The sequence below is a fragment of the Anas platyrhynchos genome, chromosome 2 (genome assembly GCF_047663525.1).
Source record: "Anas platyrhynchos isolate ZD024472 breed Pekin duck chromosome 2, IASCAAS_PekinDuck_T2T, whole genome shotgun sequence".
NCBI lineage: Eukaryota > Metazoa > Chordata > Aves > Anseriformes > Anatidae > Anas > Anas platyrhynchos.
The window spans coordinates 63,450,150-63,463,912 of record NC_092588.1 but is presented as its reverse complement, the minus strand read 5'-3'; the positions used below and the strand labels follow the sequence as shown (position 1 = coordinate 63,463,912).

The 13,763-nt window shown below is 41.5% G+C and overlaps 1 protein-coding gene across 4 annotated transcripts in view; it reads right to left on the bottom strand.

Annotated features, from left to right (window-relative positions):
* STX17 (syntaxin 17) overlaps positions 1 to 9,588 on the bottom strand; it is a 30,258-nt gene extending 20,670 nt beyond the window's left edge. Inside the window, exons 1-2 of one of the 4 annotated variants that reach the window (XM_027451860.3) lie at positions 9,439 to 9,588; positions 3,679 to 3,861 (exon numbers count right to left, since the gene is read on the bottom strand). In XM_027451860.3, the coding sequence (XP_027307661.2) occupies positions 3,679 to 3,801 (123 nt within the window). In that variant the 5' untranslated portion in view covers positions 3,802 to 3,861; positions 9,439 to 9,588. The other 3 variants (XM_027451859.3, XM_027451858.3, XM_072034860.1) reach the window with 3 other exon arrangements.
* Positions 9,589 to 13,763: the final 4,175 nt, after the last annotated feature.

Genomic DNA, 13,763 nt, shown 5'->3' with positions numbered 1-13,763 from the left:
TGTGGACTTTTTAAAGAATCAGACATTCAGGGACTAATTTTATACTCGTATGTATTACTTCTCATAAATGCTCATGTCACTTTTTTTTGAATCAATACACAAAGTTCCAAAGTCTTCAGTCTTCTCCTGGTATAGTTATCAAGTGCTTACTTAAAAGTTTTAGGAATAGTTACTTGTTTCTAATAATTCCACTCATTACTAATACCAATATCAATTTCGTACAGACTGACACTTTTTAGGGATGCAGACATTTTCTATCAATGGCTATCTGAAATCAGAAAGACAAATATGTACTGAATCTTTAGTGCCACTTCTAGCTTTCAAAACAGAGATGTTTTGAGGAAATGCACTTAACGCCTTAATTTTAAGATCTGTGTTTACAAGTATTTAAGGGTTTTTCTGATATGCAAATTTATTATGTTGAGTGAACAGATCATTCACACTGACATCATCAACAACCTAAAAAACTCAAGGAACACCCTAAATACTTTCAGATTGCCTCAGATTTTTACATTCAAAATGTAATTTTTCTGCACTTTCTTACAGACTCTAGAATTTCCAGATTCTAGATTCTAGAATGTCATCCTTCCAAAGATTCTCCCTTCTGTCTGCAAAACAAGAATGCTTAACTTGTTTGAGCTGTTTGCTCAACAAAGACTTCAGTTTAGCAACACCTGGCTGAACTCAGTGAAAATGTGTATTACCCCTTTCCATGGTGACACTATCTGGGTAGATACGGTGTAATTATTCTTTGTTTAAATACATAAGAGATTTTCAGTGGGATTGACAAGTAGCTGGCTACCCCTCCTCACCAGCCATGCACATGGAGCAAATACAGCAATTCCCGAGGTCATCCCCCCTTACAGCACCCAATGCCATTTGGAGATTCTTGTTGGGGTGTTTATGGATGCTAAATAAGTGTGATTTTTTGTTTTGTTTTGGTTTTTGTTTGTTGTTTTTTTTTTTTTTTTTTTTTTTTTTTTTTTTCCCATATGTGAACAATACATAGCAAAAATTCTATCTAGCTGGACAAAGTGATACTCTTCCAAAAATATTCAAGGAGTGTAACAGCTATGCTCATCCCCTCCACTGTCCCTCCCTAATTACACCATCGACTTTCAAAGTGCAAGAAAACAATTTGTGCCCTGCAAATGTGCCTTATTAACCATTTCCCATTCTGTACTGACAGGTCAGCCTCCCCTCCCATCAACACTCTACCCTTTTTCCATGACCACCCATATGCTCCTCTCAGGCAAGGACACAGCTCTTATGCCATCCTCTATTTAGTGGAACAACTTAGCTACCAGGACTGTCTCTATTTGAACAAAACAGGCATTACAAAGCTCTCTAAGCGCCCTGAATCCCACACTAATTCATATCATTCTTTGCTACCTCTGGATCTCTACCACTCTGTAGTCTGCCTACAGAGCTGCAGCAAAGTGGCTGATTCCAAGGCAAGAAAATGCTGAATCCACGGGCATCTAGGTAATGTAATGAATTAGACAAATATAGAATAACAGAGGGTAAACAATACGCTGTGACTGAAAAAATAGCTCATCTCATTAAGAAGCTATTGCTTCAGGCAAATATTGTACTACTACACTTTTCAATTTGTGTATATTGCAGTTCATATCCTTATTGCATCCTTATTACACCCTTAAGGAAAGGAGTCCAACTATTATCAGCCATCGTGAGTCCCACATCTTCCCCTGTCCCAATTCTTCTCTCTTTTCATGGTCAACCACTTTGCATCCTGAGGTACTTCTTCACAAGCTCCCCATTCAACTCCTTATCCTCTATTCAAATGACCCAGGAGAAGATTCCTCTTGCACACAATTACAGGTAAGAAAACAGAAAAATAAACTCCCTGTTTTCATCCAGATTCATGACAAATCAAATTGGCAACTCCAGGATTTCTTGTAATTTCTAAGCACAGAAGTGTGCTCAGCATTGGGTAAATCTTCAGTAATCTTCAGCTGGTGTTTAACCAGTGTCTACTGAGTACCTGCAAACCATTTTTCTTTTTCAGAATCACACCTCCTGGCCAAAATATAGCAGACTTCTACAGGTACAGCAAAATGTTTCGTTTTAACGAAGACCACCCCACAAACAGATCTGAAGTTACTGTTCCAACCATGTCACTGTGTTTAAAAGAAATGACTATTGGTAAGCTATCACCCACTTGCTATCCCTTAAGCTAACCATTTCTTATAAAAAGAAATGACTAGCACTCAAACAACACATTATTTTCTGACTGCAAGGATTTATTCTCCCTCCTCTCCATCCCCAAACTACTCAAGGCAGAAACCTGGCATGGCAAATTTCATCCCAAAGGTTGAACACTTCGTAAAGTTACATTAAAATTAAGGTAAAGTTGTGAACAACTGACAGCAGCAAAACGTAAAAGTTTCAACAATAACATTACACACACCCTTCAGACCACGCCTGTCGGGAAATTCAAATCATGTTCACAAATGATCATGTTTTCTTCCAACTTCTTCATTTGTTCCCCAGGTGTTAAAAAAAAAAATGTAGATGGCTGTCCTGCACAGATTTACATATACACTGGCTTTTATATACTACGAATAAGCCTGTGAAATTACTAAGAGGTACGATTTTCCACAAACGTGTACAGAATTTTGCAGAACACTGGACACTACTTGTCACTCATTTTTCTGTGGTGGTAAGCATAATCTTTTCTAAACAAATACGTATTTTATTAGTAGTTTCAAAATTTCCATCGCAGAGTTGATATTATGACTGTGTGCTCATCTACTGAGTCACCCGCTCTCTTCTGTTTTTTTATTGGTGTCACTTGTTCTAGTAAATCTCCTACCACCATCCTTGATGAACCGATGTTTCAGTTTCCATGGGCTAATGGGCTACATATTTATTCTAATAAACAGTGGTAATGTTTTGAGTCTAAAATCAGATGCCAGTACTGCTAAATTGTTACAACTGTCCCTGGCAAGGTTTTGTCCAGGTCAAATGGCTCTCTTATTTAAAGAATCTCTGCTGTTTAGGGGCTGACATAGCAGCATGGATGTAGCCATCCTGTTTTTGCAGAATATGAGGGTTTTACAATATGGACAAAGGCCATTTCATGCCAGATAACTGTGCTGGGGATGTTTATTTTAGAAGTATTTGCATGGCCATAGCATATGCAAGAATTTAATTCAACGCTATTTTTTCTTGGAAACATAATCAGTTTCACTACCAAGAGTGAGCTAATACCAACAAGAAGCATATAACCATGCTAAAAATGTGGTACTATTATTTTCCATTTTTTTTTCAGTTTTAGAATTTCAGTTTTAGAATTTAATCTATTTATTTTAGCTCAGTTTAAAAACCTATGTAGAAAAAGATAGGTATGAACGGTAAATTATTCAGAATAGTTGGCCGCAAACAAGTGAATTAAAGTAAGAATATTAGCCTGCTTTCCTTACCACAGCTTCTTAACAGAAAACAGTAGTGGTTCTCACTCTAAACTGACTGTTTCCCACAAACGTAAAGGCCTTTGTATGTACTGAATGACCAGACAATAATACAGAAGTTTCATTTTCAGCCAGGACTAAAACATTTAATAATCAACTTTTCATTGAAATCTGTGCATAACCTTTCAGGATGACAGCTTCTATACTGTAAAAAGAGCTATATTAGTAAAAAGCGAACACTAACCTTCTCAATGTTTATTTGGTGTTTTCGTAATCTCTCCAAATCTGTTGGAATTGCCACTTTGATGAACTTCTGAATGGCGGGTTCGATTCGACGGAGCTTAACTTTTTCATCATCTTCAGACATCCTAAAAAGCCCCCTTCGAGCTAATATTTGCACAATATACCTTTACCAAGGTAAAAAACCCTAAAAGAAAACAAAAAATAAGCACAAAGAAAATTACAGGATTACAAAATGTAATCATTTAGATTCACTTTTTAAAGTGAATTCACTTTTTAAGCAAGCAGAAGAAGGTAATTCCATTTTTCCAATAATTTCCACATCTATTCCAAAACCACATTTGAGCAGCATTAACTACTTAAAAATGCATACCTTATTAGCATTTTTATTTACATGTAAATGCATTATTCCCCTATCTTTGCAGGACTCGGGGATCATTTTTCACAGATAAAATTTAACAATAACAACAAAAAAAAAAGCTAGCTAAATAAGGCAGATGCAAATGTGCGTTGCAACAAAATGATACATGGAAGCCTTTGATTGAATAAGGCTTGTGATTAGATGCTTTGGTTGATCACAGTTCAAGTTTTGCCAACTAGCATTCTGAATCATCTGAAAAATTGTAAAACATATCCTGACAAGGCTCCACAATAAAATTAATTCTGGAATTTCCCTTTCTAGAAAGAGCAAGAGCATCTGACTGAAAGTTTCCACTCCACGTTGCATTTGTCCCTTGCTGGTGACTAAACCCTTTGTGGGATGATGCCTTAAAAAGGTTACTGAAATATTGCAGAATCAGTACACAGGCCTCCTGAATTTTACTCCTTGCAAATGCAAAAAAAAATAATAAAAAAAAAAATATTTCAAAGTTTCCCTTCTCTAGAATAAGATATGTATATAATAACAGGTATATAGCTGTATATAACAGCATTTATATACAGAGTACATGACTAATATAAAGGAATTCCACTATGCTGACTGCACACAAGGGACAAGAAAAATTATTGTGAGATAATGGAGATAATGTTGTAGTTTTAGTACTGCATAAGCAGAGGTTATTTAAATGAGATTTTCTTTCTATATTAACAAAAACAGGAAGTCGAAGTTGAATTAAGGGCAGACGTTTATGAGAAAGTTTTGTACAACTGCGTGAGTAAAAAGACACATGCTGAATTAGCTATCTTAAATTACTTGTACTACGACAGCAACTACATCAGGTTACTTTTCCAGCAAGCGAACTAATTTCAAGTAATTAAACCAGCGTAATCCTCCTGCTACAGATCAGGCCCAGCAGAATGTAACAGGTAAAGAAAAATCTATTTTTCATGCAGCCAAGTGTATTATTAACGCTAAAATTACACATTATTTTTCTCATTTCTAACCACAGTGTGTCAGTGTGGAGGGGGAGCGTTCAGCTTTTTGTGAGCTCTGTGGTTCCTGTCGGCAGAGAGACCTTCACGGCAGACACCAGTTGATTACACCAGGTCTTGACTGAACCAGTCAGGGAGATACTTAGCAAGGAGCCTTAAAAACCCCTTCCTTACCCAATGCATTTATATTAATAGTTCTTTGTCCAGCTCTTCAAATAAACACGCAGTGGGCAGCCTCACCTTTTTCAGGATGTAACAAGAACTTTATATCCTTTTGTGCTGCTTTAATCTTTCCACCTAACCACACTACACCTAAATGCAAGGTGATAAAACATACACCTGGTCTTTTACTATACCTTGGTCATCACAGTCCCTAAAACCTTTGAAAAAGCCTCTTGTATCTCCTGGTTGAACTCCATTTTGACAAGACTTTTTTCTACCATGAACGAAAGACAAAAAGCATCCTATGCCAGACTGTAATACTTCCTCTCTTTGAGCACACATTTAATTTCCTGACAGCTTATAAACTAATCCACTAGTTTATGAGCTAGAATTAATTAAAAATTGGTTCCTCAAAGAAATTTAGTCTCCAAATCGTGCTTTTCTTTAACACCGAACCGTGCTGAAGAGGAGAAGACGCAATTTCTTCGGCCTTCTCACACAACGTGAACTAATGGAAAACCACAGCCCGTTGTACACTAGCACAAACACAGCTGAGAGCGAGCTAAATTCACCCTCATGTGGTACCTAACCTTTACTGGTATCTAGAGATCGATAAGAATGTTAAGTCACCTAACCTGTTGGCTTTCAAATTGTTCCACTGTGGAAGGAGAGTTAATGTAGCCATACATCTTGAGCAGGTAATCTGAATACAGCCATGGCTTAAAATTCAAGTATTTAGCTGCACACAGGGCTCTGGACAGTCATCTTCTCCACCATCCCAATTCCCAGACTGTGAAGTCACTGACACAACAGTGTCTAAGAGTCTTTTTAAGGCACCAATGCAACTTAAGGCACCATTCACTGCAAACTAAGAGCGAGAAATTTAGGAAGAAACATAAAAACTCCTTACATTCTCTTCTGTTTGATGTTTTCTCATACAATACAGCAGCTTTCACAATAAAATTCTAAGCTATAAATTATCAATAAGAAAAAATGCAAGAAAGATTTACCTTTTTTTTTGAAGTTAATATGATATGCTAAATAAAGTTATCTTCACATGGTTGTGTGCTAACAGTATGTCAGTTCCAGACGCAGTGTCAAGGAAATCTAGGCTTTCTTGCATAATTTATTGTGTTTGTGTTTTCCTAAGGATAACTTCAGTAATTTCAACACCTGTTTCTCGAGTAATCACAGAAAAACAGTACAGCTTAGGTTGGAAGGGATTTTCAGAAGCCACCAAGCACAAGCTAGATCTGGTTGCACAGGCCCTTGCCCTGTTAGACAGCCACTCATGCCCTCATCAGACCCCTGCTCCAGTGCTTGACCATTCTTCAGGTTAAAAAGAAACCAACAAACCCACAAAAACCTTCCCTGTATCTAATCCAGCTTGTGTCCATTGACCCTCACATTACTGCCATGCATCTCCAGAAGTCCACTCAACACCTTCCCACACACAGCAGTAAGGTCTCCCTTTCCTCCACCTTCTCTTCTTAAGGCTGGCCAAACTCACACCACCCAGTTTCTCCCAGTTTATCGTATGCTCCCCCAAACCACCTTGCTGGTCTCACCAGTGCCAGAGAGGAAGAGTCAATCCTTTGACTCTCCGTCCCTCAGCCACACTGAGGGACATTCCTCTCTACGGGCACTTACCAAGCTCCAAGTCCAACCAAATCTAGACTTCTGTGAGCCTGGAATACACTGATGCGGTTCTCTAAAATACATCTAAGTTTGAGCAAAAAAGCCGGAGAGAATACCATATCACTAAATCAGTAATTAAAAGAGTTAGATAAAACAATACGCAATTAACTGTTCTTCATTATATTCACTGTGCAAGATAATTCGATAAACAAAGAAATTACAGAATCTTGTCATTTCAAACACTGATGCTATTGGCCTCTTAAAGATTATCTCATCCAAAATTCATGTACCAAAATTCAATTACATTTCGGTGACACAAGTAACACTTAGTGCTCAAGACCCAGATGCAGCATAATTTCCAGTTGTGTTAATAAATAATAAAAAAGATATATCAAAGCATACCACAGGAGCATTATCAAAATATTAGGAGGTGGCAAAAATTACATATACCTCTCTTTTTAAGATTTACATTTTCTGGAGATGGCCCCAAACTGGAACTATGATTATGAACTAAAGTTAGAATAAAGAGTATCATTAACTTGGTGTGTGCACTTCTGAAAATCACCTGTGATTCTTATCACTCAAGGAACTCCAGTTTCTTCACCCCATACACTTAAAATTATCTGAGGGTATCTTACATAAAGGATTAGTCTACACACTATTGCTTGAAAGCACTTTTCACAAAGCAACAGGACCTGAGGCATTTCACTGGCTTGATCTTTATTTTACTAAAGAAATGGCTATATAAAGCATACAAAATCTTTAAATAATAAATCACTTCCTCTCACAGACAGTGGAGGTCCAAGCAGCATATGCTATCGCATTTCACTTTTTAAGTCAGATAATGGTAAAGGGTGAAAGGATTTGCAGACATAAAATTCCAAACTGTGAACGTGTGAATTTAATTCTGACAGTAACCCGAAATCTCCACTTACTCCGTGGCAGCGCATAGAAATCACACAGCCACATAGCTGTAGTCAATCAGAAAAGCCTTGCTATGACGGTAACATGCTTGTATCAAAAATTTCAGTAAGTGCTGTTATATGAACCAAACGTAATGTGAACTTCTGGTAAACTGCACAGTGTTCTCCAAAGGAAAAAGTGGAATAAATCTGAAGAGTTCTGCTCACCCAGAGAAATGCTGACCTGAAACACTTCTCAGAGTAGTACTGGCCTCAAAACTGAGTGGCAAAGAGTATTTGCTACTGCTCTCTTGGCCTGTAGCGAGTGAGGAATGTGTGGGATACAGCCGGGGTGCACTCTGGTTCTGGACTACACCTTTCTGCACTGGCTATGAAAGGAACCAGAGGAAAGCAGCTGTGTTAGGCTGAAACACACGGTGACTAGCCCTGAAGTGCCCACGAAGCGACGTGAACACCCACTTAGCGGGGTGAAGAACTGCCCACGTGGCATCTCCTGCAGGACCACCAGAATTAGCGGCTGTACATGGCGGGCTGAAACCTGGGGCTGTGTTTCCCGGTGGATCTGTGCCCTCGCAGATCCAGCAAGACAAACTCGATCCGGGTAAGGCAAGAGCACACGACTGCATTTTGAGAGGCCCGGAGCAAGCAGGCCGGGCCTGTTGCGTTGTTTGCTTCACACTTTTAAGCCAGCTACAGAAGGCCAGATATCACGGGACAAACACCAGCATTTCCTGGGCACTGCTGAACCGGCAGAGCGAGCTCAGGGCAGCTCAGCAGCCGCAGCACCTGTCCCACAACACCCCGCAACCTGCAATTAGGGCCCTAACACGGATTTTCTGTATTCCTGGACCACGGCTGCAACAGGTGGCCCAGGCCTGAGCTTCCCCCACCCTGCCAGAAGCACAAGCAGAGAGCGATGTGGGACAGAGAGCCATAAGGAAACCTTCATGTCCTATATGCCCTACACCAACACCTCCCCTTTCCTAAAGGGCACAGAAACCCTGCTGAAACGCAGCGCCGAGCCACTTGTCACCCTGTGCTCTACTTTCTCCCAACCCCGTGCTGACCCAGCGACTTGCGGCCACCTTCACCAAACCCAAACCCCCCCAAATCCCCCCCCAAACCCCCCAAACCCCTCCCTGCGCTCCCCGCCCGGGACACCCCCGAGGCACCCGGGCTGCGGGGGGGGCGGCCCCAGCGGGACGGGCCCCGGGGCTGGGGCTCGGGGCTGGGGCTGGGGCTCGGGGTCGGGGCTCGGAGGGGGTCACGGCACCGCCCCGCAGCCCCCCACCCCCCGCCGCCGGCTCCTACCGGCAGGGCACGGCCGCAGGTACCGAGCCCCGGCTGGGAAGGGGAAGCGAAAGCGAAAGCGGCCGGGCCGCCATCGCCGGAACCAGCCAGCAGCACCCGGCCTCCTCCTTTTTCCGTCCTTCCGTCCTCCATCCCTCCGTCCCTGCCTCCCCTCGGCCCCTCCCGGTCCCGCTTCCCCCGCCGCAGCCCCTCACCATGCGGCGGCTGGGAGCGGGGCGCTGGCAGGGAGCTGGCTGCGATCCCCCCACCCCGCGGCGGGGAGGCGGCTGTGCCCCGCCCGCCACGCACACGGGGCACAAATACACAAATACACACACACAAACACACCCCACGTACACCATACACGCACAAACACACACCTCTTCGCCTCCGGTTTGCCCCCGAGGTGGCCGAGGGAGCCGCAGCCAAGCAGGGCAGGGGCTGGGGCTCGCCCCGCTGTCAGCCCCGCCAGCAGCCGCGGGGGGAAGGTGAAATAAATGGCTGCGTCTGGGAGGCGGACACGGGATGCCTGGTGCCCACCACATGTTTTAAGAGCTTTTCTTAAATCCCGTTTGTACGTCATACAGTGTAACAGAGTTAAAGCCCGGCACATTGCCCAGTGGGGTGCTGGGGGTCACAGAATCACAGAATGTCACGAGTGGGAAAGGACCCACAAGGATCACCGAGTCCAACTCCTGGCTCCACCCAAAAATCAGACCCTATGTCTGAGAGTGTTGTCCAAACACTTCTTGAACTCCATCAGGCTCGGTGCCATGACCGCATCCCTGGGGATCCTGTCCCAGTGCCCGCCCACCCTCTGGGTGCAGACCCGTTCCCTAACCCCCAGCCTGACCCTCCCCTGTCCCAGCTCCATGCCGTTCCCTCGGGTCCTGTCGCTGTCCCCAGAGGGCAGAGCTCAGCGCCTGCCCCTCCGCTCCCCTCGTGAGGGAGCTGCAGGCCGCCATGAGGCCTCCCCACAGCCTGCTCTGCTCGGGGCTGAGCAAACCCAGGGACCTCAGCCACCCACATGTGTCTTGCCCTCCAGACCCTTCACCATCTTCATAGCCCTCCCTTGGACACTCTCTAATAGTTTTATGTCCTTAGGAGATACAAAGCATGAGGCTATAAGAAACAAATGTAGCCCAGGCCATGCCCGTGAGGTTCCGTTCTCCCCTCACCATGTCCTTTCCCATTTACAGCATTATTCAGAAAATAAGTATTTAATGAATATTCCAATTTGAAGATAAGTGAATGCTGTTCGTACCTTACACTGATAATTAGACCCTATCCCAGTATTTCAACCTCTGGCTACCAGAACTGCTGCTCCAGGTAGGCATACTGGCAGCTATAGGACAAATTTTCATCTACATAAAGCAAAACATCCAAGGGCAGCCTGCTGTCACTTCTGGTCATTTTGCCACCTCTGAATAGAGACAGAAAACTGTCTGGCTACCCAGCAATATCTCTATAGCAACAATTAATGAGGATGCTGTGCCACTATTGAAATAGATTTTTTTTTTTTTAACTGTACTCAATAGTATTAAGAGAACTGACTTAAGATCTCCAATCAAAGATAATATTAAGGTCATGAACAATATTTATGTTATCTGTGCATCTGTCTGTCATTCCATACCCTTTGGGTCAGTTCTGGTCTAGTTCGGAGAACACCTTTGTAGGTTTTGCGAAAATGGGTATTTCAAAACCTGAATTTGTTTCCTCAGCCAGGGAAAAGCAGGCAAAAACCTCAGCTCCTACACATTCTCCTTCTTAGCAGCAATCAGCCAGACAATCAGTATGTATATATTAGCCATCCACTTTGCATACACATCATCCCAGACTGCTAGATGTTTGTTTTTTTTTTTTTTCATAGGGCACGTGGGGAAGAAATTGTAGTTACTACAATTAAAGCTGTTTAGTGGCTAAAGGATCCAAATCCACAGCATCCACAGTCTGTTGCTCACAATACAGCTGAATAAATGCCAGAGTATTTAAAAAATGCTTACAATGATCATATATTTAAAAAATGGTAGTGATGACACAGGCTAACGTAGCATAACCGGTTTGGCACAGATGTTGGGCAGAAACATGGAAGTCCTGATTGGGGCTACAGTCATTAAATGCCAATAATTAAGTGCCACTGAACACATTTTTATGAAAGAGATTTGATTAAACATACTTGAATGTAAGTTTGGTTCATAAAGGTAATAATGTTGAAATAATAGATTCCATCCGAGTTAGAACAGTGTGCTACTCTCGTAAATACAGCACGGAATACAAAGTCTATGTAGGTCATAGTAAGTGGATCCAAAACTGGTTCAAATGAGAATTCTCAAGAGACATGATTGTAAGTGAAGATTTGTCATACAGATGTCTTCTGAGGAGGCTTACTCTTGACCTGGTACTATTAGGAGTGACTTGGACAAAAATACAAAATTACTACTCTGATGTTGTAAATAGTAGCAACAGTGGGTCACTTAGATAAAATCCCATGTCCTACTTTTTAAGATAACCTCGTTTATAATAATGCTTTTCTTAAGACAGGCAAATTGAAAGTTGACATTCAAGATAAGGCCTCGGGGCCTCCCTCGAAACCTGAGGGAGAGTAACAGCCATGAGACAACACTGAAAAGGACCTGGGCATTACAATACGTTAGCAGCTGAACATGAGCTCCCAGAATAAAACTTTGCTAGTACTCAGAAGCAAAGCCAGAGGAACACCAAATACAACCAGAATGGATGTATTGTCCTTGTTTATAACATTAGTTAAATCATTAATGAAATAATGCATCCAGTTTGAGTATCTACACTTCAAAAGGATGTTAAATATTGGAAAGAAGAAAGTTATGAAATGGAATTTTAGATATTTTAAAAGCACAATCCAATGCAGATGAAGAGGTGCCTTTATCATGAGTGTGCTTTGTTTGTGTGGCTTAGAGATGTGTGAGGAGTAGAAGCACTGATGGCTTTCTGTGAATCTCTTTTGAAACAATTCAAAATTGATAATTTAAAAAAAAAAAAACAAAAAAAAAACAAAAAAAAAAAAAAAAAAAAAAAGGAGAGAGAGAATTTTTCCAAAGATGTACTATAGTTTAGGCATACACCACTGCAGTTTTGCTGTAGTATAGTCAGAGACTCTGTGCAGTCTGATATGACCACTTGGTCTTTTCTGTCTTTAAATGTCTTGACTCCAGAAGAAGACCAAGAAGTCTACCTATGTAGCAGAAAAAAAAATAATAATAATAGGATCCCAAAGATGTTTCCAAAAAGAAAGATTTTTTTGTGTGTGTGATTTCTAACAGGCAATGTCTGAAGAGCTTCTGGCACGTCTCATTGTACACACAGCATTCATACCCAACTGTCCAGTTTTGCTGCCGCTGTTAACATGATCTCCCAGTCAACCCAGCAGTGACTTCAGAGAATTTCTTATTTCTTCAAGGCAGAAAAAAAGACAATGCAAAATGCTGTGGCACTCACAAAGATCATCAAAGGAACAAGAGTTCCACCTTCAGGTCTGGGAAAATACTACCTCTGATGGCAAAAGATACCTCCGAAAAAATGTTAATGTGTAGATGAAGTTGGACTTGCTGAATTACAGACAGACTCTGACTTGTATTGCATGTCTATGATCATTTTTGAAGGGCTTCTTACAGATCTGATGGTTGCTTGTATTCTTATACTGTTATCAGAGAAACTGTTCTGTTAATCACAGAACAACAAAAAATACAGATCATGAAGACTTCTAAAAGGGTGGAGAACTGCTGTAGATCCAGCTAAGGAAGAGCTTTTGCAGCAGTTTCTTTTTCCACTTGAGTTCATTCTTAGTTCTCAAATATATGGATTCAGAACCGGGATCCAGCTGTGCAATTCATTTAACATGACTCCTTCACTTCATCTTACCGCTCAGCTCTGTTCCCTGCAATCTTTCCTTTATATGTGATCTCTGAGATAACTTGTTCTAGGAATGGTATTTCAGTCAGTGTTGCTCAATAAACACAGAACTTCCCAGATACTTACATTCTGTTCCCAAAGATAGATCTTTTTCCAGTAGAGCATTTCAAGACTCTGTTGCCTTTTTAATACATTATTATTACAGATACACTGGTTTCACTATCAAAAGACTTGCGCTGGCAGGAACTGGTAATAAAGCTTCCATTGTGTCATGGAAAACAGCCCTTACTGTGTTACAGCCAACAGTGCTCTCTCCCACAGCCTCCCAGGAGCACGACATGGTTCAAATCGAGATCTCCTTCCAAAACACATCCCTGAAAAACTGAAACGCTTTCAGCGAGTTTTGACAGGGCATTTTGAGGAATACAGCATTTTCTGAAACTTTCCGATCTTTAAAAAATATTGCAGGTTAATTTGGGGGGAAAACTGTTAGCTACTAATGGCAAAAATTATGTTGTAGGTTTTTAGGATTGGTGAAATTCTGATACAGTGTTCTTTAATTTAATTTGCTGCAAAAACATTTGGTTGAAGATCGCCTGTATGGTATTGCAGAGGTCTCCCAGGTGGTAATGAGGCAGGAGAGGTTTATTATACATTAGCCTGTTCACCAGAGCAGTGAATAAAGTGTAAAAGTAGGAGGGAGGTCTATTAGGACAAAGCAGATTTTATTTTGAGAGAAACACTTCCTTACTGGTTGCACTGGTTATTTGTGTCTTTTCCAGCACATTCACAGGTCTCACCCGCTGACCTCGATGCA